General features: G+C 44.8%; 1 protein-coding gene across 2 annotated transcripts in view; it reads left to right on the forward strand.

The window, feature by feature from the left end:
• Positions 1-23362, forward strand: part of TUBGCP5 (tubulin gamma complex component 5) — a 119506-nt gene that overhangs the window by 38005 nt on the left and 58139 nt on the right. For both annotated transcript variants that reach the window (XM_081103198.1, XM_081103199.1), the window contains exons 5-7: positions 208-287; positions 663-798; positions 21814-21931. In XM_081103198.1, the coding sequence (XP_080959324.1) occupies positions 208-287; positions 663-798; positions 21814-21931 (334 nt within the window). The remainder of the gene's footprint in view (positions 1-207; positions 288-662; positions 799-21813; positions 21932-23362) is intronic.

Raw genomic sequence — 23362 nt, forward strand, 5'->3', positions numbered from 1 at the left:
CCTCTCAGTCCGCAGGCTGACGCTCTGTCCACTGAGCCAAACCGGTTTCGGCGAAAAATTACTTTTGATAAAAGAAATTTAAATGTATTAGAAACATTTCCAAGTTTTATTTTGAGTTTTGGTAGACTTTTTCCCTATAGTTTTGGGGTGGATTTTTTCCCCACACATATTTGATAAAACTGATGAGATTCTTCTGTTACATTTTAGAAAAGAAAGATGATTTTGACTGGGGGAAATACTTAATGGAAGGTGAAGAAATTGACCTTAGTCCAAATATAGACACACCGGTAAGTGTCAATAGTTTTCCTATTGAAAATACAAATACCTTCCAAGTGATAAAGATGACTTTTATGGGTTCTTCTGTCCTGCAGCAACTTAACTAAAACAGAAACTCTCTTCAGTGAACTAGAGTAGTTTATTGTGGGGAATTTATTAAGATTTTATATGAAATCATTAGTACTAGGAAATTGAATGGAAAGTATCCTTTAAAGAACTGTGAGGGGATTTTTGCCACCAAAAATAATTCCATCCATTCAAGACATTTAGAAAAAGTTCATTTGGTATAGTTGCTTCTTTTCCTCTGAAATTTTCCTAATCTTTTAATATAAGTTGCTTCTGTTGTTACACCTTCTAAGGATAGGTGTTTTTCCTTTCTTCATCAGAATTGGTCTGAAGAAAGCGAGGATGAAGATGATACACAGCCCTGGAGCAGAGAGGATTCTGGAATTCAGGTGGATAGGACACCATTAGAGGAACAAGATCACAACAGAAAGCCAGGGCCATGTGTCAGCTGGAAAGGTATTGTGTTCTTGGATGTTGGCATCCTTCTGTAATAGAAGAATTCTCAAGAAGGAAAGACCAGCTTTGAGACTCATACCCATGTCATTTAAAATATTGGCAAGCTCTGCCATCCTTATAAAACAGATCTTTTCATCATTAGGTCTATAATTGTCTAAGAAGTAGCACTATAGAATTAATGTTGAAAGGGGATTTAGACTGCAATTTTTAAATTTTCTTACAGTTCTGAGAATTGTGTTGGTCCTAAATATTTTTAGTTTATTTTTTATTGGAGAAAGATTGCCTTTGCTAAAGTTGGTAATTAAAAGGAAAACATCTATACCATTTATTTTCAATTTGGGTGTCTGCTTTTTAATGTTTACTGAAGAACTATGAACTCATAGAATCTAGAAAGAGCTGGAAACAACCTTATAGATTAGGTCATTGAATCCTACTTCTCATTTTGTAGATAAGGAAGCAGAAGCCTGGTTACAATGGTTTTCCCATGGCTGCACTGCTGTGACACAAGCCCCAGAGGCTGGGGTCTGTGCCCAGGCCCTGTGCGCTGTACTTGAACCTTGCCCAATGGACACAATGGAGTTAAAGCTGATTTAGCTTCCTAATGATTTCCTGATTTTCTCTTTTCTTCCCTTACTTTCTAATTCTTGATTGGGATGTTCAGGGCAGAGTGCAGATTAAAGAGCTCAGAGCACGTCCTCACTGGTTTGTTCAGGCCCTCTGCATATTTCTTCTCTTTGGGTCTTTCATTCTCACCTTGTCCCCCAGTTACAGGCACCTGTTCTGATGGAGTGGGTATCTGTGTTCTCACATATGTTAACTTCTTAAAAAGTACATTGTGTTGGTGGGTGGGTTCTGATTTTAAACTATATACGGCTGTGATACCGTGTAAACTTTGTTCCTCTTTGCATTGAACTCTGGGTAAAATCTGCCCATATCACTCTGTGAACATTTCTTCTGTTGCTCCCAACAGCTCTGGGGGATTCTGTGCTTTGTGCCCCCACATTTTTGTTAGTGGTGTCCTGAGCTGCCTGACCTCCTCTGCCTAGTACCCCACCCATTATGGACCTGGCCCTACTTGATAAGATCCTCCCCTCTGTTTGGAGTCTGTTTGCATTTGTGTGATTATACAAGATGAGTGTTTTTGATTCCTAAGGTCCCTTAGTATAACCCCATCTATGATATCTTTTGCTTGTTTTTCTTTTTCAATTACAGTTTACATTCAGTATTATTTTGTATTCGTTTCAGGTGTACAGCATAACAGTTAGACAATCATATGCTTTACAAAATGGTTCCCTCCAATATTTCTAGTACCCACCTGGCACCATACACAGTTATTACAATATTATTGACTCCTTTGCTTGTTTTTTTGAGAGTGATGTCCTATCTGCCCAACCTAACCCTTCAGAACTTTTTGGATGTCTAGATATTAATTTCTAAGTTTTAGACATTACAAGGATCTTTTCTTAGTCACCTGACTATTAACATTTTGGATGGTAGCCTTCAAATAATGTCATTTTTAAAAATATTATATTGGTTTTAAACCTGTGACTTTTTCATGGTGTGATTAGTATTTGGGTCTTGATATTTTTCTCTGTATTCGCTCTCTGTTTGCTTCTTTTGTAGATTAGATTTAGGTCTCTAGTGACTGCCAGGCCCATTGTTACCTATGAAGTGAGTTTAAAGAGTCCAGCTGACTTTTCTTATGTCCTATGCCAGTTTTCCGTAGTCAGTAGTCCATCCTTTCCACATTGCTCTGTGGTTCTACCATTATCATATATCAATATGTGTATTTATTTGTGAACATTCCATTCTCATCTTTAATTCAAGTTGCTGAGGTACAAATGATTTCAGTTATATGGCTTGGTAATATGTCTGAACATATAGAAGATCAGCTTCCCCTAACCTCCTTTACTCTTTACCAAAATTGGCTTCACTTTCTCTGGACTTTTATTCTTCCATTGACATTTTAGAAGAAGTATAATAAGTTTCATTTTTTAAATCTAGCTGGAATTTTTATTGGGATTATATTGAATTTATAGGTTTACGTAGGGAAGATTTGAAATCTTTACTTTGAAAATATCTACATTTCTTCTAATTTTTTAATGCCTTACTAGAGTTTGGAAATTATCTTTATAAAAACCTTAAGTATCTGTTCATTTCTACAAGTGTTATCAGTTTTTGTTGTGAGGGGCATCTTTTTAGCAGTGTAGAACACTATTGGGTTTTTTTTGTTTGGTTTGGTGTTTTTTTAAAATATATTTTATTGATTTTTTACAAAGAGGAAGGGAGAGGGATAGAGAGTTAGAAACATCGATGAGAGAGAAACAGCGATCAGCTGCCTCCTGCACAACCCGCACTGGGGATGTGCCCGCACCAAGGTACATGCACTTGACTGGAATCGAACCTGGGACCCATCAGTCCGCAGGCTGATGCTCTATCCACTGAGCAAAACCGGTCAGGGCACACTATTGGGTTTCGTAAATTGTTCTTATATCCAACATTGCTGGATTCTCATCTATCATAATTATAGAAGGCCAGAGGCTTCACGACCGAAATGACCAACCAGCCAGTCATCATGAAGTTCATGGAGCACCTCTCGGGCCCTCCCCCCCCACCACGACTGGGGTGCCGGCAGCATCCGCGGAGCGTCAGAGCGCACCGGCAGCGGCTGTGGAGTGTGTGAGGCATTGTGGGGCGGCGGACATGGCCCTGATGGCAGCTAGGCCTATGGGACCCTACACACCCATGATTTAATCATGCACTGGGCCTCTAGTCCTATCTAATAAAAGAGAAACATGGAAATTAGCGTACGTCCGCTACCCTTCCCATTGGCTAATCAGTGAGATATGCAAATTAACTGCCAGCCAAGATGGCGGCCGGCAGCCAGGCAGCTTGAAGCTAACATGAGGCTAGCTTGCTTCAGTGACGGAGGAAACCAATGTTCCCCGCCTGCCTTGCCGGCCTCTGAGCTTGCAGTTTGAAACATTGTTACAAATATAGAAGCTAAACAAAACCCCAGAAACCTGCTTTCAGCTAGCCGGGATCTCAGAGCTGGAGTTGAAACAGTGTTTCGATTATAGAACCCAAACAAACCAGATACCTGCTTTCAGCAGCAGAGGCCTCAGAGCTGGAGCCTCAGAGCTAAAGCTGGCCCAGAATAAAAAAAGAAAAGAAAAAAAGGAGCAGTTGGGAGCTTCAGTCACCCGCCAGCCTGAAAACAGCCCTCAGCCCCTCACCCAGACTGGCCAGGCACCCCAGTGGGGACCCCCACCCTGAAGGGGGTGTGACCAGCTGCAAACAGCCATCATCCCCTCACCCAGGCTGGCCAGGCACCCCAGTGGGGACCCCCACCCTGATCCAGGACACCCTTCAGGGCAAACCAGCCGGCCCCCACCCATGCACCAGGCCTCTATCCTATATAGTAAAAGGGTAATATGCCTCCCAGCACCGGGATCAGCGGAGCCGAGAGGCCTCCCAGCACCAGGATCAGCGGAACCGAGAGGCCTCCCAGCACCAGGATCAGTGTGACAGGGTGCAGCGCCCAAGCCCCCTGATCGCCCTGCGGCTCTGTGTGTGACAGGGGGCGGTGCCCCAACCAACTGATGGGCCCTGCTCTGTGCGTGACAGGGGGCGGTGCCCCAACCCCCTGATGGGCCCTGCTCTGTGCATGACAGGGTGCGGAGCCACAACCCCCCTGATCGGCCCTGCTCTGTGAGTGACAGAGGGCAGCGCCCCAACACCCTGATTGGCCCTGCTCTGTGCGTGACAGGGGTTGGCGCCACAACCTCCCCATCGACCCTGCCTTGAGTGTGACAGGGCAGTGCCCCAACCCCCCAATCATCCCTACCCTGAGCGTGACTGAGGGTGGCATCGCAACCTCCCAATCCTCGCTGCTCTGTGCATGACAGGGGCGGCTACTTAAGTCCCCAATCAGCCCTGCTCTGACCTCGACCAGGGGCTGCACCTAGGGATTGGGCCTGCCCTCTGCCACCTGGGAGCAGGCCTAAGCCAACAGGTTGTTACCTCCTGAGGGGTCCCAGTGTCGAGTAAGACTCCCTCCACGTTCTGTGTGGAGTAGGGTTCGGTATCTGAAAGAGGAGCTGCACAGCAAATGAGAGAAAAAGACACGAGATAATTTTGCAATATTGGGGGACCAGGCGGCAAGTCCCGAAGGACTTCCTCCGTGCTCAGGCTGCTCCAATCTTTTATTGATCCGGAGTAGCCCTTAGGCAAGTGATCTGCCATTAACAGGCAGACTAGCCCATCAGCAAGGATTTACATAATAATAAATGGGGTGTAGTTTCAGCTACCACTGTCTGGACAAACAGAGGTGGCGCCTAGCTCCAAGCTTTGCCAGGGCTTCAAAGGCACCCAGCCTTCGGGGGGTTTCGGGGAGTTCTCTGTCTATGCTTATCAGATAGTGAAGGCAATAAACAGTTTCCCACACCCAGACTGGGAGAGGGCACAGGCAGGGCTGAGGGACCCCCCCACCCCCTTTTCACCAAGTGCACAAATTTTTGTGCACCGGGCCTCTAGTCCTATATAATAAAAGACAAACATGGTAATTGGCGTAGGACCGCTACCCTTCCCATTGGCTAATCAGGGCGATATGCAAATTAACTGCCAGCCAAGATGGCGGCCGGCAGCCAGGCAGCTTGAAACTAACATGAGACTTGCTTGCTTCAGTGACGGAGGAAACCAACATTCCCCGCCTGCCTTGCCAGCCTCTGAGCTTGCAGTTTAAGAAACATTGTAACAAATATAGAAGCTAAACAAAACCCCAGAAACCAGCTTTCAGCCGGCTGGGATCTCAGAGCTGGAGTTGATACAAAGTTTCGATTATAGAACCTCAACAAACCAGATACCTACTTTCAGCATCTGAAGCCTCAGAGCTGGAGCCAGAGCTAAAGCTGGCTCAGAATAAAAAAGAAAAAAAAAAGAAAAAAAGGAGCATTTGGGAGCTTCAGTCCCAGCCTCAAAACACCCCTCAGCCCCTCACCCAGACTGGTCAGGCACCCCAGTGGGGACCCCCACCCTGAAGGGTGTGTGACCAGCTGCAAACAACCATCATCCCCTCACCCAGGCTGGCCAGGCACCCCAGTGGGGACCCCCACCCTGATCCAGGACACCCTTCAGGCAAACCAGCCAGTCCCACCCATGCACCAGGCCTATATTCTATACAGTAAAAGGGTAATATGCCTCCCACGACCGGGATCAGCGGAGCTGAGAGGCCTCCTGGCACCGGGATCAGCGTGACAGGGGGCAGCGGCCAAACCCCCTGATCGCCCTGCGGCTCTGTGTGTGACAGGGGGCGGGGCCACAACCTCCCTATCTGCCCTGCTCTGTTCGTGACAAGGGAAGGCACCCCAACCCCCTGATCGGCCCTGCTGTGTGCCTGATAGGGGGGAGCTCCCCAACCCCCTGATCACTCTGCGGTTCTGTGGGTGATAGTGCGCGGCGCCCCAACCCCCCGCCCCCCACGGGCCCTGCTCTGTGTGTGATGGGGTAGAGCCATAACCTCCCCATCGGCCCTGCCCTGAGTGTGACAGTGGCGGCGCCCCAACCCCCTGATCGGCCCTGCCCTGAGTGTGACAGTGGCGGCGCCTGAACCCCCTGATCCCCCCTGCTCTCTGTGTGACTGGGCGGTTTGCCAACTCCCTATCGGCCCTACTCTGTGAGTGACGGGGGAGCTCCTCAACCCCCTGATGGGCCCTGCTCTGTGCGTGACAGGGGGCAGCGCCCCAACCCCCCTGATGGGCCCTGCTCTGTGCGTGACAGGGGACGGCACCCCAACCCCCCTGATGGGCCCTGCTCTGTGTGTGACAGGGGGTGGTGCCGCAACCTCCCCATCGACCCTGCCTTGAGTGTTACAGGGAGCGGTGCCCCAACCCCTCAATCAGCCCTACCCTGAGCGTGACTCGGGGTGGCATCGCAACCTCCCAATCTGCCCTGCTCTGTGCATGACAGGAAGCGGCGCCCCAACTCCCCAATCGGCCCTGCTCCTAGCCCGACCAGGGGCTGCACCTAGGGATTGGGCCTGCTCTCTGCCACCTGGGATCAGGCCTAAGCCAGCAGGTCGTTATCTCCCGAGGGGTCCCAGACTGCGAGAGGGCACAGGCTGGGCTGAGGGACCCCCTCTCCCCGCCGAGTGCACAAATTTTTGTGCACCTGGCCTCTAGTATATAAATAAAAGCCTAAGCAACCGAATGACCAGTTGCTAAGACACGCACTGTCCACCAGGGGGCAGATGCTCAATGCAGGAGCTGCTCCCTGTGCCATGCCAGCACAGCCAAGGGTTTGGTGAGCCTGAGGAGGGGCGGCGAACGATTTAGAAAAGATAGACAAAGAGAATAAGTTGGGTCTCGGTCGACCCCCTTGCCTGACTAAGGCCACAGAAAGGGATCCAGATGGCAAGGTGAGCCTTTATTTTATAGCCAGAGGTAAATAAGGTAGTGGTCACCATAGTTACAATGTTCTTGTGAGTTCCACTTGTTTTGGCAGCACTTGCTGCACCTCCTGCAGCCCATTAGCTACCAGATAGAATCTAGGGAGTGTCATAAGGTCAAGCTTAATTATGCTAAGAGGGCTGTACCCTCGAAGCTGGGACTTGTTTGTGGCTTTGCCAACAGGTCAGCCCAAGGCTGAACCCTATAGCTGCTTCCAACATCTCACCTGTTTTTTAGTTTTAAGCTACTGTAATGAAAGTAAAACTTAAACATCAAGAACAAAACTCTGGCTATTAAAACAATAACAAAACAATGCCAATGCAAAACCCAAACTACAGACATGTTAACATTTTAAAACTTAAACATCAAGAAAAAAGCTCTGGCTATTAACAAAACAATGCCAATGCAGCACAGCAATAAGAGAAATCAAACTACAGTAACATTTTTCTACTAAATGAAAATTTCTTTTCAATTTTTCCCTTACAGTACTTGCTGGCTATTGGCCTTGTGGTGGTATTTAGCCTTAGATGGAGTTTATCATCTGCTTTGGGCTGCATTCCCAAGCAACCCAACTCCGGGAAGACCTGTGCCCGGCTAGGTCAGTCAGTAGAGCATGAGATTCTTAATCTCAGGATCATGGGTCTGAGCCCCACGTTGGGTGCCACATGTGCCGGTCCAGAAGCCAAAGGTTTGATGAGCCTGAGGGGGGGTGGTGAAGGATTTAGAAAAGACAAAGAGAATAAGCTGGGTCTAAGTGAATCTCCTGTGCCTGGCTAAGGCCACAGAAAAGGATCCAGATGGCAAGCTGAGCCTTTATTTTATTTCATTTTTTTTCTGTTTCTTGTAGGTTCTTCTTCTTTTTTTTTTTATTGCTTAAAGTATTACAAAGGGTATTACATATGTGTCCTTTTTTTCCCCTACCCTTGAGAATCCCCTCGCCTCCCCTACCCCCAGTGTCTTATGTCCATTGGTTATGCTTATATGCATGCATACAAGTCCTTCAGTTGATCTCTTACCCCCCTCCCTCCTGCCCCACAACCCTCCCCAGCCTTCCCGCTGCAGTTTGACAATCTGTTTGAGGCAATTCTGCCTCTATCTATTTTTGTTCATAAGTTTATAATGGTCTTTATTATCCATGAATGAGTGAGATCATGTGGTATTTTTCCTTCATTGACTGGCTTATTTCACTTAGGATAATGCTCTCCAGTTCCATCCATGCCGTTGCAAATGGTAAGAATTCCTTCTTTTTTACAGCAGCATAGTATTCCATCGTGTAGATGTACCACAGATTTCTAATCCATTCATCTGCTGATGGGCACTGAGGCTGTTTCCAGATCTTAGCTATGGTGAATTGTGCTGCCATGAACATAGGGGTGCATATATCCTCTCTGATTGGTGTTTCTAGTTTCTTGGGTTATATTCCTAGAAGAGGGATCACAGGGTTAAATGGAAGTTCCATTTGTAGTTTTTTGAGGAAACTCCATACTGTCTTCCATAGTGGCTGCACCAGTCTGCATTCCCACCAGCAGTGCACGAGTGTTCCTTTTTCTCCACATCCTCTCCAGCACTTGTCGTTTGTTGATTTGTTGATGATAGCCATTCTGACAGGTGTGAGATGGTACCTCATTGTTGTTTTGATTTGCATCTCTCGGATGATTAGTGACTTTGAGCATGTTTTCATATGTCTCTTGGCTTTCTGAATGTCCTCTTTTGAAAGGTGTCTATTTAGACCCTTTGCCCATTTTTTGATTGGATTGTTTATCTTCCTTTTGTTAAGTTGTATGAGTTCTATATAAATTTTGGAGATTAGGCCCTTATCAGATATGACATTGGCAAATATGTTTTCCCACCCAGTGGGTTTTCTTGTTGATTTGTTGATGGTTTCTTTTCCTGTGCAGAAGCTTTTTGTTTTGATGTAGTCCCATTTGTTCATTTTTTCTTTAGTTTCAAGTGCCCTAGGAGCTGTATCAGTGAAGAAATTGCTTCGGCATATGTATGAGATTTTATTGCCTTTGGATTCTTCTAAAATTTTTATGGTTTCCCATTGTACATTTAAGTCCTTTATCCATTTTGAGTTTATTTTTGTTTATAGTGTAAGTTGGTGCTCTAGTTTCATTTTCTTGCATATATCTGTCCAGTATTTCCAACACCATTTATTGAAGAGACTGTCTTGACTCCATTGTATGTTCTTGCCTCCTTGGTCAAATATTAATTGAGCATATTGGTTTGGGCCGATTTCTGGGCTCTCTATTCTATTCCATTGATCTATATGTCTGTTTTTGTGCCAGTACCTGGCAGTTTTGAGAACAGTGGCTTTGTAATACAGCATGATATCTGGTATGGAGATCCCACCTACTTTGTTCTTTCTCTGGATTGCTGCAGCTATTCGGGGTCTTTTTTTATTCCAGATGAATTTTTGGAGAGTTTGTTCTAGATCTGTGAAGTGCATATTTTAATGGGAAGTGCGTTGAATTTATAGATTGCTTTGGGTAGTATGGGCATTTTAATGATGTTGATTCTACCAATCCATGAACACAGTATGTTCTTCCATTTGTTTATGTCTTCCTCTATCTCTTTTTTCAATGTCCTGTAGTTTTCTGAGTAGAGATCTTTTACCTCTTTAGTTAAGTTTATTCCTAGGTATCTTAATTTTTTTGGTGCGATGGTAAATGGGATTGTTTTTTTAGTCTCTCTTTCTGAAAGTTCACTATTGTATAGAAATGCCTCAGATTTCTTGGGGTTAATTTTGTATCCTGCTACATTGCCAAATTCGTGTATTAAGTCTAGTAGTTTTTTGATGGAGTCTCTAGGGTTTTGTATGTATAATATCATGTCGTCTGAAAATAAGGACAGTTTTACTTCCTCTTTTCCAATTTGGATGCCTTTTATTTCTTCTTCTTGTCTAATTGCAATGGCTAATACTTCCAGTACTATGTTGAACAGGAGTGGTGAGAGTGGACATCCCTGTCTTGTTCCTGTCCTTAGGCGAAATGGTGTTAGTTTTTGTCCATTGAGTATGATATTGCCTGTGGGCCTGTCATACATGGCTTTTATTATGTTGAGGTATGATCCTTCTATTCCCACCTTGCTGAGAGTTTTTTTCAAAAATGGGTGTTGGATTTTGTCAAATGCTTTTTCTGCATCAATTGATATGACCATGTGGTTTTTTTCTTTCAATTTTTTTATGTGATGTATCACGTTTATTGATTTGCGGATATTGTACCATCCTTGCATCCCTGGGATAAATCCTACTTGGTCATGGTGTATGATCTTTCTGATGTACTGCTGGATCCGATTTGCTAAGATTTTGTTGAGGATTTTGGCATCTATGCTCATGAAGGATATTGGCCTGTAATTCTCTTTCATTGTGTTGTCTTTACCTGGTTTTGGTATTAGGGTGATGCCCCGCTTCATAGAATGAGCTTGGAAGTGATCCTTCCTCTTGGAATTTTGGAGTAGTCTGAGGAGGATAGGTTTTAGTTGTTCCTTGAATGCTTGGTAATACTCCCCTGTGAAGCTGTCTGGTCCTGGGCTTTTGTTTGCTGGAAGCTTTTTGATGACTGCTTCAATTTCTTCCATAGTTATTGGCCTATTGAGATTTTTAGATTCTTCCTGATTGAGTGTTGGAATGTTGTATTTTTCTAGGAATTTGTCCATTTCCTCCAGGTTGTCTAGTTTGTTGGAGTAGAGCTGTCCATAGTATTTTTTAACAATCATTTGTATTTCTGTGGGGTCTGTTGTTATTTTGCCTCTATCGTTTCTGATTTTGTTTATTTGGGTCCTCTCTCTTTGCTGCTTGGTGAGCCTGGCTAGAGGTTTGTCAATGTTGTTTATCCTTTCAAAGAACCAGCTCTTGGTTTCATTGATATTCTGTATTGTTTTTTTGGTGTCTGTGTCATTTATTTCTGCTCTAATCTTTATTATCTCTTTTCTTCGGCTCACTCTGGGGTTTTCTTGTTGCTCTCTTTCTAATTCTTTGAGTTGTAGAGTTAGATGATTTACTACCATTTTTTCTTGTTTTTTGAGATAGGCTTGTAGAGCTATAAACTTCCCTCTCAGGACTGCTTTCATTGCGTCCCATAGGTTTTGGATTGTTGTGTTTTCATTGTCATTAGTTTCCAGGATGTTTTTAATTTCTTCTTTGATCTCAATGGTAACCCAATCAATATATAATACATGCTATTCAGCTTCCAAGTGTTTGAGTATTTTGGGTTGTTTTTATTGTAGTTTACTTCTAATATTAATGCTATCATCGTCTGAGATAATGCTTGGTATGATTTCAATCTTCTTGAATTTGGGGAGACTTTGTTTGTGACTCAATATGTGGTCTATTTTTGAATGTGTTTAATGAGCACTTGAGTAGAATGTATATTCCATGGCTTTGGGGTGAAGCGTTCTGAAGATATCAATTAAGTCCATCTGATCTAGTGAGTCATTTAGAATTGCTGTTTCTTTGCTGTTTGTCTAGAGAATTTATCCATTGATGTCAGTGGTGTATTAAAGTCCCCTACTATGATTGTATTGTTGTCGATCTCTCCTTTGATATCTTCCAGGAGATTTTTTATGTATTTGTGTGCTCCTGCATTTGGTGCATATATGTTTACCAGGGTTATAGCTTCTTGTTGTATTGATCCCTTTAGTATTATGAAGTGACCTTCCTTATCTCTTGTCATGGCCTTCACTTTGAGGTCTATTTTCTCCGATATAAGTATTGCTACCCCTGCTTTCTTTTCCTTTCCATTTGCCTGAAAGATATTTTTCCATCCCTTCACTTTCAGTCTGTTTGAGTCCCTTCTAATGAGGTGGGTCTCTTGTAGACAGGAAATGTATGGGTCATGTTTTTTTATCCATTCACCCACTCGATGTCTTTTGGTTGGAGCATTTAGTCCGTTTATGTTTAAAGTTATTATTGAAAGGTACTTGCTTGTGGCCATTTCTTTTTTTGTGTGTGGCTGTTTTCTTTCTGAGCTTTTTGTTTATTCTTTTTACACCAGTCCCTTTAGCATTTCTTGCATTGCTGGCTTGGTGGTGATAAATTCCCTTAGCCTTTTCTGTCTGTGAAGCTTCTTATTTCCCCCTCAATTTTGAATGATAGCCTTGCTGGATAGAGTATTCTTGGATTCAGTCCTTTGCTTTGCATCACTTTGTAAATTTCTGTCCATTCTTTCCTGGCCTGATGTGTTTCTGTTGAGAAATCATTTGATAATCTAATGGGAGATCCCTTGTATGTAACTTTCCGTCTCTCTCTTGCAGCCTGTAAGATTTTCTCTTTGTCCTGAGCATTTGCCATGGTAATTATGATGTGTCTTGGTGTGGGTCTTTTCGGGTTCACCTTGTTTGGGACTCTCTGTGCTTATGTGACATTTTTCCCCCCCACTTCATGGAAGTTTTCTGATATTATTTCTTCGAGTAGGTTTTCTAATCCTTGTTCCTTGTTCTGTTGTTCTGGCACCCCTATTATTCGTACGTTGTTTTGTTTAATGTTGTCCCAAAGCTCCCTTAGGTTCTCCTCCTGTCTTTTAATTTTTTTCTCCAATTGCAGTACAGTTTGGGTGTGTTTTGCTTCCCTGTCTTCTAATTTGCTAATTCGGTCCTCCGCTTCTCCTAGTCTACTGTTGATACTTTCAATGGTGTTTTGTTTTTTTGGTTTTTTTAAAATATATTTTATTGATATTTTACAGAGAGGAAGGGAGAGAGATAGTTAGAAACATCGATGAGAGAGAAACATCGATCAGCTGCCTCCTGCACATCTCCCACTGGGGATATGCCCGAAACCCAGGTACATGTCCTTGACCGGAATCGAACCTGGGACCTTTCAGTCCGCAGGCCGACGCTCTATCCACTGAGCCAAACCGGTTTCGGCTCAATAGTGTTTTTTATTGCAGCTATATCGCTCTTCATTTCTTCTTGGGTCTTACTTAAGTTGTTGGTTTTTTCATCTGTTTCCTCTTGCTTCTTGCATAAGTAGTTGATTTTTTCATGTGTTTCTTCTTGCTTCTTGTATATGTTGTTGATTTTTTCCTCCATCCGGTTTATGCACTCTAGGACCCTTATTCTGAATTCTTTTTCTGTCATGTTGCATGCCTCTGTATCACTTAGCTCCTGTTCTTGCGAGTCCTCCTTTTCTTTCCTTTGGGGGTTTCTTTGTCTACCCTTGTTTGATCTCACTGACATATCTAGATGTTGAGTCGTTCAGTGGCTGCTCCCTGGGTGGCTGTGGCTCGTTGGGCTGTGGTTGCTCTTCGGGCAGTTGTGGTAGCAGCTGCTCCTCAGTTGGCAGCAGCTCCTCTGGTCGGTGCTGTTCACAGTTGTGGTGGCTCTTCTGGCTCGTCGGGGGAGGCTTCACGTACCGCTACTGATCCTCAGAGGGTGTGGTGATCTGGAGGCTGCTGTTGCTTGGATCTGCTGCATTGATTTAAGGGCACATAATACAACACAACAAGGCACAATGTACCAGGCACTGAACACAAAAAAAATCTGCGCCTTTATTTTATAGCCAGAGGTAAACAAGGTAGTGGTCACCATAGTTGCAATGTTCTTGTGAGTTCCAGTTGTTTTGGCAGCACTTGCTGCACCTCCTGCAGCCCATTAGCTTCCCGGATAGGATCTAGGGAGAGACATGAGATCAAGCCTAATTATGCTAAGAGGGCTGTGCCCTCGAAGCTGGGATTTGTTTGTGGCTTTGCCAACAGGTCAGTCCAAGGATTAACCCTATAGCTAATCACTATAGCCCCCAGTGGTCAGTGCACTCCCACAGCGGGAGCACCACTCAGCTGACAGGTGCCGGATGCTGGGCTCACAGTTGGGAAGCACAGCTGCGGCAGCACGGGCCTCTCCTGCCTCCGCATTAGCACGCTACCCAGTGGCGGCAGCAGCAGCAGGCGCAGCAGGGCCAAGATGAGCAGGAGCAGCGCGGTGCCCATGCCCAGTACTACATTCCCTGAGGGGTCTGGATTGGGAGAGGGAGCAGGCCAGGCTGAGGGATCCCACCGGTGCAAACCACCTGCAAATATTGACAGTTTTATTTCCTGCTGATTCTTTTATGTTATGTCTTCTTCAAGACATCTTAACAGTGTCTTTTTTCTGGCCAGCCCTGTAGTCTGCAGAGGAAGCAGGGGCAGTGGAAGTGGGTGGGTTTCATCCTTAAGAGGGTTGCACCTGAAATTCCTTCATGAAGTGTAATGGGTTTGGCTTATATGTTCTGGGTGTGACCTTTATCAAATTGAGACAATTTTCTTCTATTTCTGTTTTTCTAGGCATCTTTAATCATGAACAGATATTGAACTCTATTAAATGCTATTCTTTATTTGAGAGAGAATACTATATTTTTTCTCTTTTACTTTACTATTGCATTGATAGATTTTTTGATAGTGAATCATCCTTGAATTCCTGAGCTATAATTTCGTGACCATGCTGTTTGTTTTTACTACATTATTAGATTGGGTTAGCTGTTCAAAATTTTGTTTTTCAATTTTTTAACTTACAGTTGGCATTCATTATTTTCAGATGTATGCATAGTGGTTGAACATGTATAGAACTTGTACAGAGACCCCCCTCATACGGGTTTTTTTAATCTTTATTGTTGAGAGTATTACAAGTGTCTCCCTTTTTCCCCATTGCTCCACTCCACCTGGTTCCCACCCTGTCCAAGGCCTTCATCACCCTTATTGTCTGTGTCCATAGGTAGTGCAAATCCTATCTAATAAAGCAGTAATATACAAATTGACCATCACTCCAACACACAAGATGCGGCCCCCATGTGGACACAAGATGGCCACCACAAGATGGCCAGCAAGGGAGGGCAGTTGGGGGCAACCAGGCCTGGAGGGGAGGGCATTTGGGGGTGACCAGGCCAACAGGGGAGAGCAGTTGGGGGGACCAGGCCTACAGGGAAAGGCAGTTGGGAGGAACCAGGCCTCCAGGGGAGGGCAATTGGGGGAGACCAGGTCTGCAGGGGAGGGCAGTGTGGGGCAATCAGGCAGGCATGGGAGCAGTTAGGCATCAATCAGGCTGGCAGGAGAGTGGTTAGGGGTGATCAGGCTAGCAGGCAGAAGCAGTTAGGGGCAATCAGGCAGGCAAGCAGGCGAGCGGTTGGGAGCCAGCAGTCCTGGATTGTGAGAGGGATGTCCCAGATTGGAGAGGGTACAGGCTGGTCTGAGGGACACACAACCCCCCCCCCATGCACAAATTTCGTGCACCAGGCCTCTAGTCCAGTGATGGCAAACTTATGACACACATGTCAGAGGTGACACACAAACTCATATTTTTGGTTGATTTTTCTTTGTTTAATGGCATTTAAATATATAAAATAAATATCAAAAATATAAATCTTTGTTTTACTATGGTTGCAAATATCGAAAAATTTCTATATGTGACACAGCACCAGAGTTAACTTAGGGTTTTTCAAAATGCTGACATGCTGAGCTCAAAAGGTTCGCCATTACTGCTCTAGTCCTATATAATAAAAGCCTAATATGCTGTGTACAGTCATCCGTTCAACCAATTAAAGCATAATATGCTAATGATATGCTAAGTTCGCTGAATCACTTGCTATGACATGCTTGCTATGAAGACCACCAGGGGGTAGTTGACTATTTGCTATGACATGCACTGACCACCAGGGGCAGACGCTCTGACCAGTTGGTTAGCTTGCTGCTGGGGTCCGGCTGATCAGTACTGAGCTAGACTGGCCAGACATGCCCTGGAACCCTCTCACAGTCTCTCCCCTGCTCGCCAACCTTCCACGTCCCTCCCCGGGCCCAATCGTGCACCAGTGCCCTCTCGCAATCCGGGCTTAGGGTCCCCCTCACCCTGAGTGCACGAATTTTGTGCACCGGGCCTCTAGTACGTATATAAGGTCTTGGTTAATCTCTCCCGAACTCCCCTAACCTCTTCCCTCTGAAATTTGTCATTCTATTCCATGTTTCCATGCCTCTGGTTCTATTTTATTCATTAGTTTATTTTTTTCATTAGATTCTTTGTTCATATATTTTGATTTTTAGATTCAATTGGTGATAGATATGTATTTATTGTCATCTTATTGTTCATATTTTAATTTTTCTGCTGCTTCTCCTTTTTTCTCTCTCCTTTCTTCTTCAGTTCCCTTCAACATTTCATGGAATACTGGTTTGGTGGTAATGGAGTCCTTTAACTTTTTCTCGTCTGTGAAGCTCTTTATCTGGTCTTCATCTAAATGATAGCTTTGCTGGGTAGAGTAATCTTGGTTGTAGGTCCTTGCTATTCATCACTTTGAATATTTCTTGCCATTCCCTTCTGGCCTGCAAAGATTCTGTTGAGAAATCAGCTGACAGTCATATGGGAGCTCCCTTGTAGGTAACTAACTGCTTCTCTCTTTGTCTTTTGCTCTTTGCATTTTAATTATGATGTGTCTTGGTGTGGTTCTCTTTTGGGTTCCTCTTGTTTGGGACTTTCTGTGCTTCCTGGACTTTTACCAGGTAGGGGAAGTTTTCTGTCATTATTTCTTCAAATATGTTTTCAGTATCTTTCTTTCTCTCTCTCTCTCTCTCTCTCTCTCTCTCCCCTCCTCCTCATCCTCTTCCTCCTCCTCCGCCACCTCTCTCTCCTCCTACTTCTGGCACCCCTATTAATGCAAATATTGATATGCTTGAAGTTGTCCCAGAGGCTCCTTATACTATCTTCATATTTTTTCTTTTTGATGTTCTGTTGGGTGTTTTTGGTTCCTCGTATTCCATATTATTGATTTGAATCTGAGAGTGCTCTACTGTTAAATCCTTGTAAATTATTCTTTTTCTAAAAATATATTTTATTGATTTTCTTACAGAGAGGAAGGGAGAGGGTTAGAGAGTTAGAAACATCAATGAGAGAGAAACATCGATCAGCTGCCTCCAGCACACTCCCCACTGGGCATGTACCTGCAACCAAGGTACATGCCCTTGACCGGAATCAAACCTGGGACCCTTGAGTCCGCAGGCCGATGCTCTATCCACTGAGCCAAACCGGATAGGGCTATAAATTATTCTTTATTAGTGCTATGTCATTCCTCATAGTTTCGATATCTTTTCTCATGCTGTTGAGCACCTTTGCCATCATTATTCTGAACTCCATGTCTGATACATTTCTTATCTCCGTTTCATTTAGCTCTTTTTCTGGAAGATTCTCTTGTTCTTTCATTTGGGGATTGCTTTTTTTTTTTAATGTATTTTATTGATTTTTTACAGAGAGGAAGGGAGAGGGACAGAGAGTCAGAAACATCGATGATAGAGAAACATGGATCAGCTGCCTCCTGCACACCCCCCACTGGGGATGTGCCCGCAACCAAGGCACATGCCCTTGACCGGAATCAAACCTGGGACCCTTGAGTCCGCAGGCCGACGCTCTATTCACTGAGCCAAACTGGTCAGGGCTGGGATTGTTTTTTATCTCCCCATTTTGGCTGCCTCTTTGGGTTAGTGTCTGTGTATTAGGTACATCTGCTACGCCTCCCAATCTTTAGTGCCAGAGTGTCAGATGCTGTTTCTGACTGGCCCTGAGTATACTGTTTGGAGCTATCAGCAATCCACAGCTTGTGGCTCCCTCTGTTGGGGCCGGGTGCCTTTGGAAAGGACCAAGATGTACATGAAGTTCTGGTTTCCCAAGCCCAGGTCCAGAAGCAGATCAGGTAAAAACTCAAATCCTTCAGACACCTGCCTCGGCCTGTAGTCTGGTTGTATTCAGTCTTGATTAACCTTAGGCTATCAATCACAGGGTGGGGCAATTGCTTCTGCCTGCATGCTGATTGTTACTCTCAATCTCATAATGGGCCTCAGAAACTCCACAGGAGGTAATTGGGACACTTAGCACAGAAAGCCACTCTGTCGACACAGCGAAGCATAAACAATGCCGAGACAAAGAAACAGGACACAAATGACAGAAATGGAGGAAAGCAGACTGCTGAATATAGAATTAAAAAACCACACTTTTGAGGTCTTCAAGGGTCTTCTAGAGATGGCCGATAAACTTAATGAGATGTACAAGAAATCTAATGAGACCCTCGATGTTGTGATAAAGGACCAACTAGAAATTAAGCATACACTGACTGAAATAAAGAATATTATACAGACTCCCAACAGCAGACCAGAGGATCGCAAGATTCAAGTCAAAGATTTGAAATACGAAGAAGCAAAAAACAACCAACCGGAAAAGCAAAATGAAAATAGAATCCGAAAATACGAAGATAGTGTAAGGAGCCTCTGGGGCAGCTTCAAGCATACCAACATCCGAATTATAGGGGTGCCAGAAGATGAGAGAGAGCAAGATATTGAAAACCTTTTTGAAGAAATAATGACAGAAAACTTCCCCTACCTGGTGAAAGAAGTAGACTTACAAGTCCAGGAAGCGCAGAGAACCCCAAACAAAAGGAATCCAAAGAGGACCACACCAAGACACATCATAATTTTTTTTTAAATATATTTTATTGATTTTTTACAGAGAGGAAGGGAGAGAGATAGAGAGTCAGAAACATCGATGAGAGAGAGAGAGACATCGATCAGTTGCCTCCTGCACACTCCCCACCGGGGATGTGCCTGCAACCAAGGTGAATGCCCTTGACCGGAATCGAACCTGGGACCTTTCAGTCCGCAGGCCGACGCTCTGTTCACTGAGCCAAACCTGTTTCAGCAAGACACATCATAATTAAAATGCCAAGAGCAAAAGACAAAGAGAGAATCTTAAAAGCAGCAAGAGAAAGAAACTCAGCTACCTACAAGGGAATACCCATACGACTGTCAGCTGATTTCTCAACAGAAACTTTGCAGGCCAGAAGGGAGTGGCAAGAAATATTCAAAGTGATGAATGCCAAGAACCTATAACCAAGATTACTTTATCCAGCAAAGCTGTCATTCAGAATTGAAGGTCAGATAAAGAGCTTCACAGATAAGAAAAAGCTAAAGGAGTTCTTCACCACCAAACCAGTATTATATGAAATGCTGAAAGGTATCCTTTAAGAAGAGGAAGAAGAAGAAAAAGGTAAAGATACAAATTATGAACAACAAATACGCATCTGTCAACAAGTGAATCTGAAAATCAAGTGAATAATCTGATGAACAGAATGAACTGGTGATTATAATAGAATCAGGGGCATAGAAAGGGAGTGGACTGACTATTCTTGGGGAGAAAGGGGTGTGGGGGATGGGGGAAGAGACTAGACAAAAATCGTGCACCTATGGATGAGGACAGTGGGTGGGGAGTGAGGGAGGAGGGTGGGGTGGGAACTGGGTGGAGGGTAGTTATGGGGGGAAAAAAAGAGGAACAAATGTAATAATCTGAACAATAAAGATTTAATTTTTTTAAAAAAAGAAAGTCCACCGGTTGGGGCAAAGGGTTTTCCAATAGGTGGGGCAAGTACCTTCCCACCCACCCCCACCCCCCAGGCAAAAACTGCCTGGGTAGCAAAGGTCACCAGAGAAAGGTGTCCTCTGCAGTGTGAGGCAATGATTCAGCACAGGAAACCGGGGTGTCTGCCTTCTGAACTCTAACCCCAGAGCCCCTGATCCTGGCTTCTGCTCATTCAGCTCCAGTCAACTCTGTCCTCCTTCTGCCAGAAAACACAGTGAGTGGCTGCACATGGAATTTTGCGCACTGGCCCTTTAAGAAGGTCCCTGCATTTCCAGCCGTCTCTCCCTGGCACACAGCAACCCTGCTGCTTTTCACAGCCAGATGTTATGTGGGCACCTTTCTCAGTTCTGGTGCTCTCTGCTGGGGGGCCCAGCTTGGGGATTAGACCCCAGAGTTCTCAGTGGCAACCCCTCCCCCAGCTGAGATCTCTCCAGACCTTCAGCTGCTGTCTGTGGGCACCCCGCCAGCCCTTTCGTGCCTCCGCCCCTCCTGCCAGTCTCTGTGTGGTCTCCACTTTCTGTCCTCGGTTATCAGGGTTCTCTCCAGCTGGTCTTCAGTTGGTTACTCAGGAAGTTTTTCTGTATTTTAGTTGTATTTCCAGTTTGGTCCTGGCTTTGTGTCCATGAGCATCCACTTACTCTGCTGCCATTTTAGAATCTGTCCCTCATAAGTTTTGAACACATCTGACACCATACATAGTCAATACAATATTTTTTACTATATTTCCCATGCTGTGCTTTACAATCCCCGTGACTATTTTGTAACTGCTAATTTCTACGTCTTAATCCCTTCCCATCTGGCTACCATCACCCTGTTCTCTATGAGTCTAGTTTTTGTTTTGTTCATTTACTTTGTTTTCTAGATTCTACATATAAGTGAAATCATATGGTATTTGTATGACTTTCTTCATTTAGCATATTGCCTTTAAGGCCCACCCATGTTGTCAAAAATGGTAAGATTTCATTCTTTTTTTATGGCTGAGAACTATTTCGTTGTATAGGTCTGTACCACTTCTTTATCCAGTTGTCTATCAGTGGACACTTAGGGTGCTTCTGTATCTTGGCAAATGAGTCTATGCATAGGTTCTTTATGTGGGTGCCTTGGATTCTAGCAGGCTCCCGTCTCAACTGGATGGACAGAATCCCCGCTGGTCTTCATAGCCACACATGGTGAGGTCTCCTCTTCCTGGCGCGGGAACCCTGGGCTGGGGAGCCTGGTGTGGGGCTGGAACTCCTTAAACTCAGGGGTAGCTCTGCCTCTGAGATAGCCCATGATTTTCAGTTGCCACACATGGGTTTCATGTCTCTGCTGCTCTTGCCAGTCTTGATGTGACTTCTTCTTTCTATAGGACTTCTGTTCATCTAGACTAACGGTTCTCAACCTGTGGGTCGCAACCCCTTTGGGGGTCAAACGACCCTTTCACAGGGGTCACCTAAGACCATCAGAAAACACATATATAATTACATATTGTTTTTGTGATTAATCACTATGCTTTAATTATGTTCAATTTGTAACCATGAAAATACATCCTGCATATCAGATATTTACATTACGATTCATAAGAGTAGCAAAATTATAGTTATGAAGTAGCAACGAAAATAATTTTATGGTTGGGGGTCACCACAACATGAGGAACTGTATTAAAGGGTCGCGGCATTAGGAAGGTTAAGAACCACTGATCTAGATGTCAGGCAGTTCTCAGTGATGGCTGTTCTGTTAAGTTTCATTGTAATTTTGATGTGGTTGTGGGAGGAGATTAAGCGCAGTGTTTACACCTACTCTGCCATCTTGACCTGAACTTGGGTTAGCTATGTTTTAATATATATGGTTTTAAATAAATGGTTATATATACAAATATCAGGTAGCTGCTCTTTTTGTCGCCCGAGGATATGTTTTATTGATTTTAGAGAGAGAAGAAAGGAGAGGGAGGTGGGGAGGGGAGGGGAGAGAGGAGAGAGAGAGAGAGAAAGAGAGAAACATTCATCAGTTGCCTCCCATATGCACCTTGTCTATTGGGATTGAACCCACAGCCTAGGTATGTGCTCTGACCTGGAATTGAGCCTGCAATCTCAACAGCCAGGGTGGTAGCTGTTATTTTAAAGAGCCTTTTTCTGTTGAATATTTGAAGGGACTTGTAAGTTCAGATATTGTGGCAAAGTTGATCAAGTGGGTTTTTTTGTTAACTCATAACTTAAATATGTTAAATTTCCTTTAGTGGATGAGCCAGATGCCCGAAGCTGGCTGGAGCAGCATGTGGTCTATCAGTACTGGACAGCTCAATCCTCGATGTTTCCTCATAGTTTGCATTTGCACTCCAATTTAGCTGCTGTCTGGTAAGAAGCTCGATTTTTCATATAATGTGCTAATAGGAGAAATTTTGGTTATGGACTACCAGAGTTGAATCTCTGTTGATATCTAGTTTGGGTCTCGGTTGGAATTGGCACAGTAAAGATGCAGAAGAAACCCCACCTTTCCTCACGTCCCCTGGAACCTTCTCCCTAACACACCCATCTATACCAAGTGGCAGTTGGAGTCTGGGTGGTACTGGTCAGATGAGACACTCCTGCCCGAGGCCCCAGCCTGAGTGGCTGCTGCTAGGCTGGCTCCCTCCAGCTTTTCAAGGCCCTTGTGCTGCCCCAGTGAAGGCTTCTCCACTGCAGTGCACTCAGAGGCCAGTGACTGACCTCACCTGGATTCTAGTGGCTTCCAATCAGATGCTGTTTGTTGAATTGTGGGAGCTGGATGAGAATGAGACACTCACTGTCAACAAGTTCTGCAAGCAGGAGCACAATGGCACCGTGCTGCTGTGACTGTCCTCTGGCACACACACTGTCAGGGGTCACAACGACTTCTGTATCAAGGCTTGGGACCTCGCTCAGCAGATGGCACTGAATTCATACCCAGCTTACTCTGGGCATATCATCTGTGTTGCTGCCTCTCCCAAAGGACTCTGTATTTCTTCCATGCAGTGAGGGCAGTAGGATTTTACTCTGGGATACCCCCTGAGCCAGCATCACTGGGGGGCTGTACTGCCTCTGGCTACCTTCCTGCCTCACTGGCTTGGCTCCCTCAGCAGAGTGAAGTCTTTTTCTTTGATGATAGGAATGGGGCTGTTGTACCCTCAGCTCCTTGGACTGATGTTCTGCCGACACAGTGCTCCCTTCCGGGCCGCTGTCAGCACTGCCCCTTGCTGTGCTGCACCAGGCTTTTGCAGGGCTTTGAGAAGCCGTGCCCACAGAGACTTTGTGAGAAATGCTTCTTGTCCCACTCAGTCACTCCCTCTTGCCCCAGGGAGCTGGGAAGAACCTGGACCTAACAGTATGGCCAATTAGATTAGATTTCAGACAAAAAGCCAATCCCCCTTGAGTAGCCACCCTTTTCCCCTGCCTTCTGTGTTTGTGAGACAGCACAGAAGCCTTATATGTGTTGCTGCGCCAGTTCTGTGCAGTGGCAAGACTGTCTCAGCCTGGGGGTGGTTGCATTCTGAGAGTCTGTGGTCATAGAAAAGAAAATTTTCTTGAAAATAGACATGTATGTGTGTCTCAGTGTGTGTGTAGATACATAGTTTTTGCTGGTGAGAAAATCCATTGCACGACTTTCCCAAGTTCCTCCTTCAAAAAGAGTCCGCAGCCGAAACCGGTTTGGCTCAGTGGATAGAGCGTCGGCCTGCGGACTGAAAGGTCCCAGGTTCGATTCCGGTCAAGGGCATGTACCTGGGTTGCGGGCACATCCCCAGTAGGAGATGTGCAGGAGGCAGCTGATCG

The sequence above is a fragment of the Myotis nattereri genome (assembly GCF_964212035.1).
Source record: "Myotis nattereri genome assembly, chromosome: 12".
Classification (NCBI taxonomy): domain Eukaryota; kingdom Metazoa; phylum Chordata; class Mammalia; order Chiroptera; family Vespertilionidae; genus Myotis; species Myotis nattereri.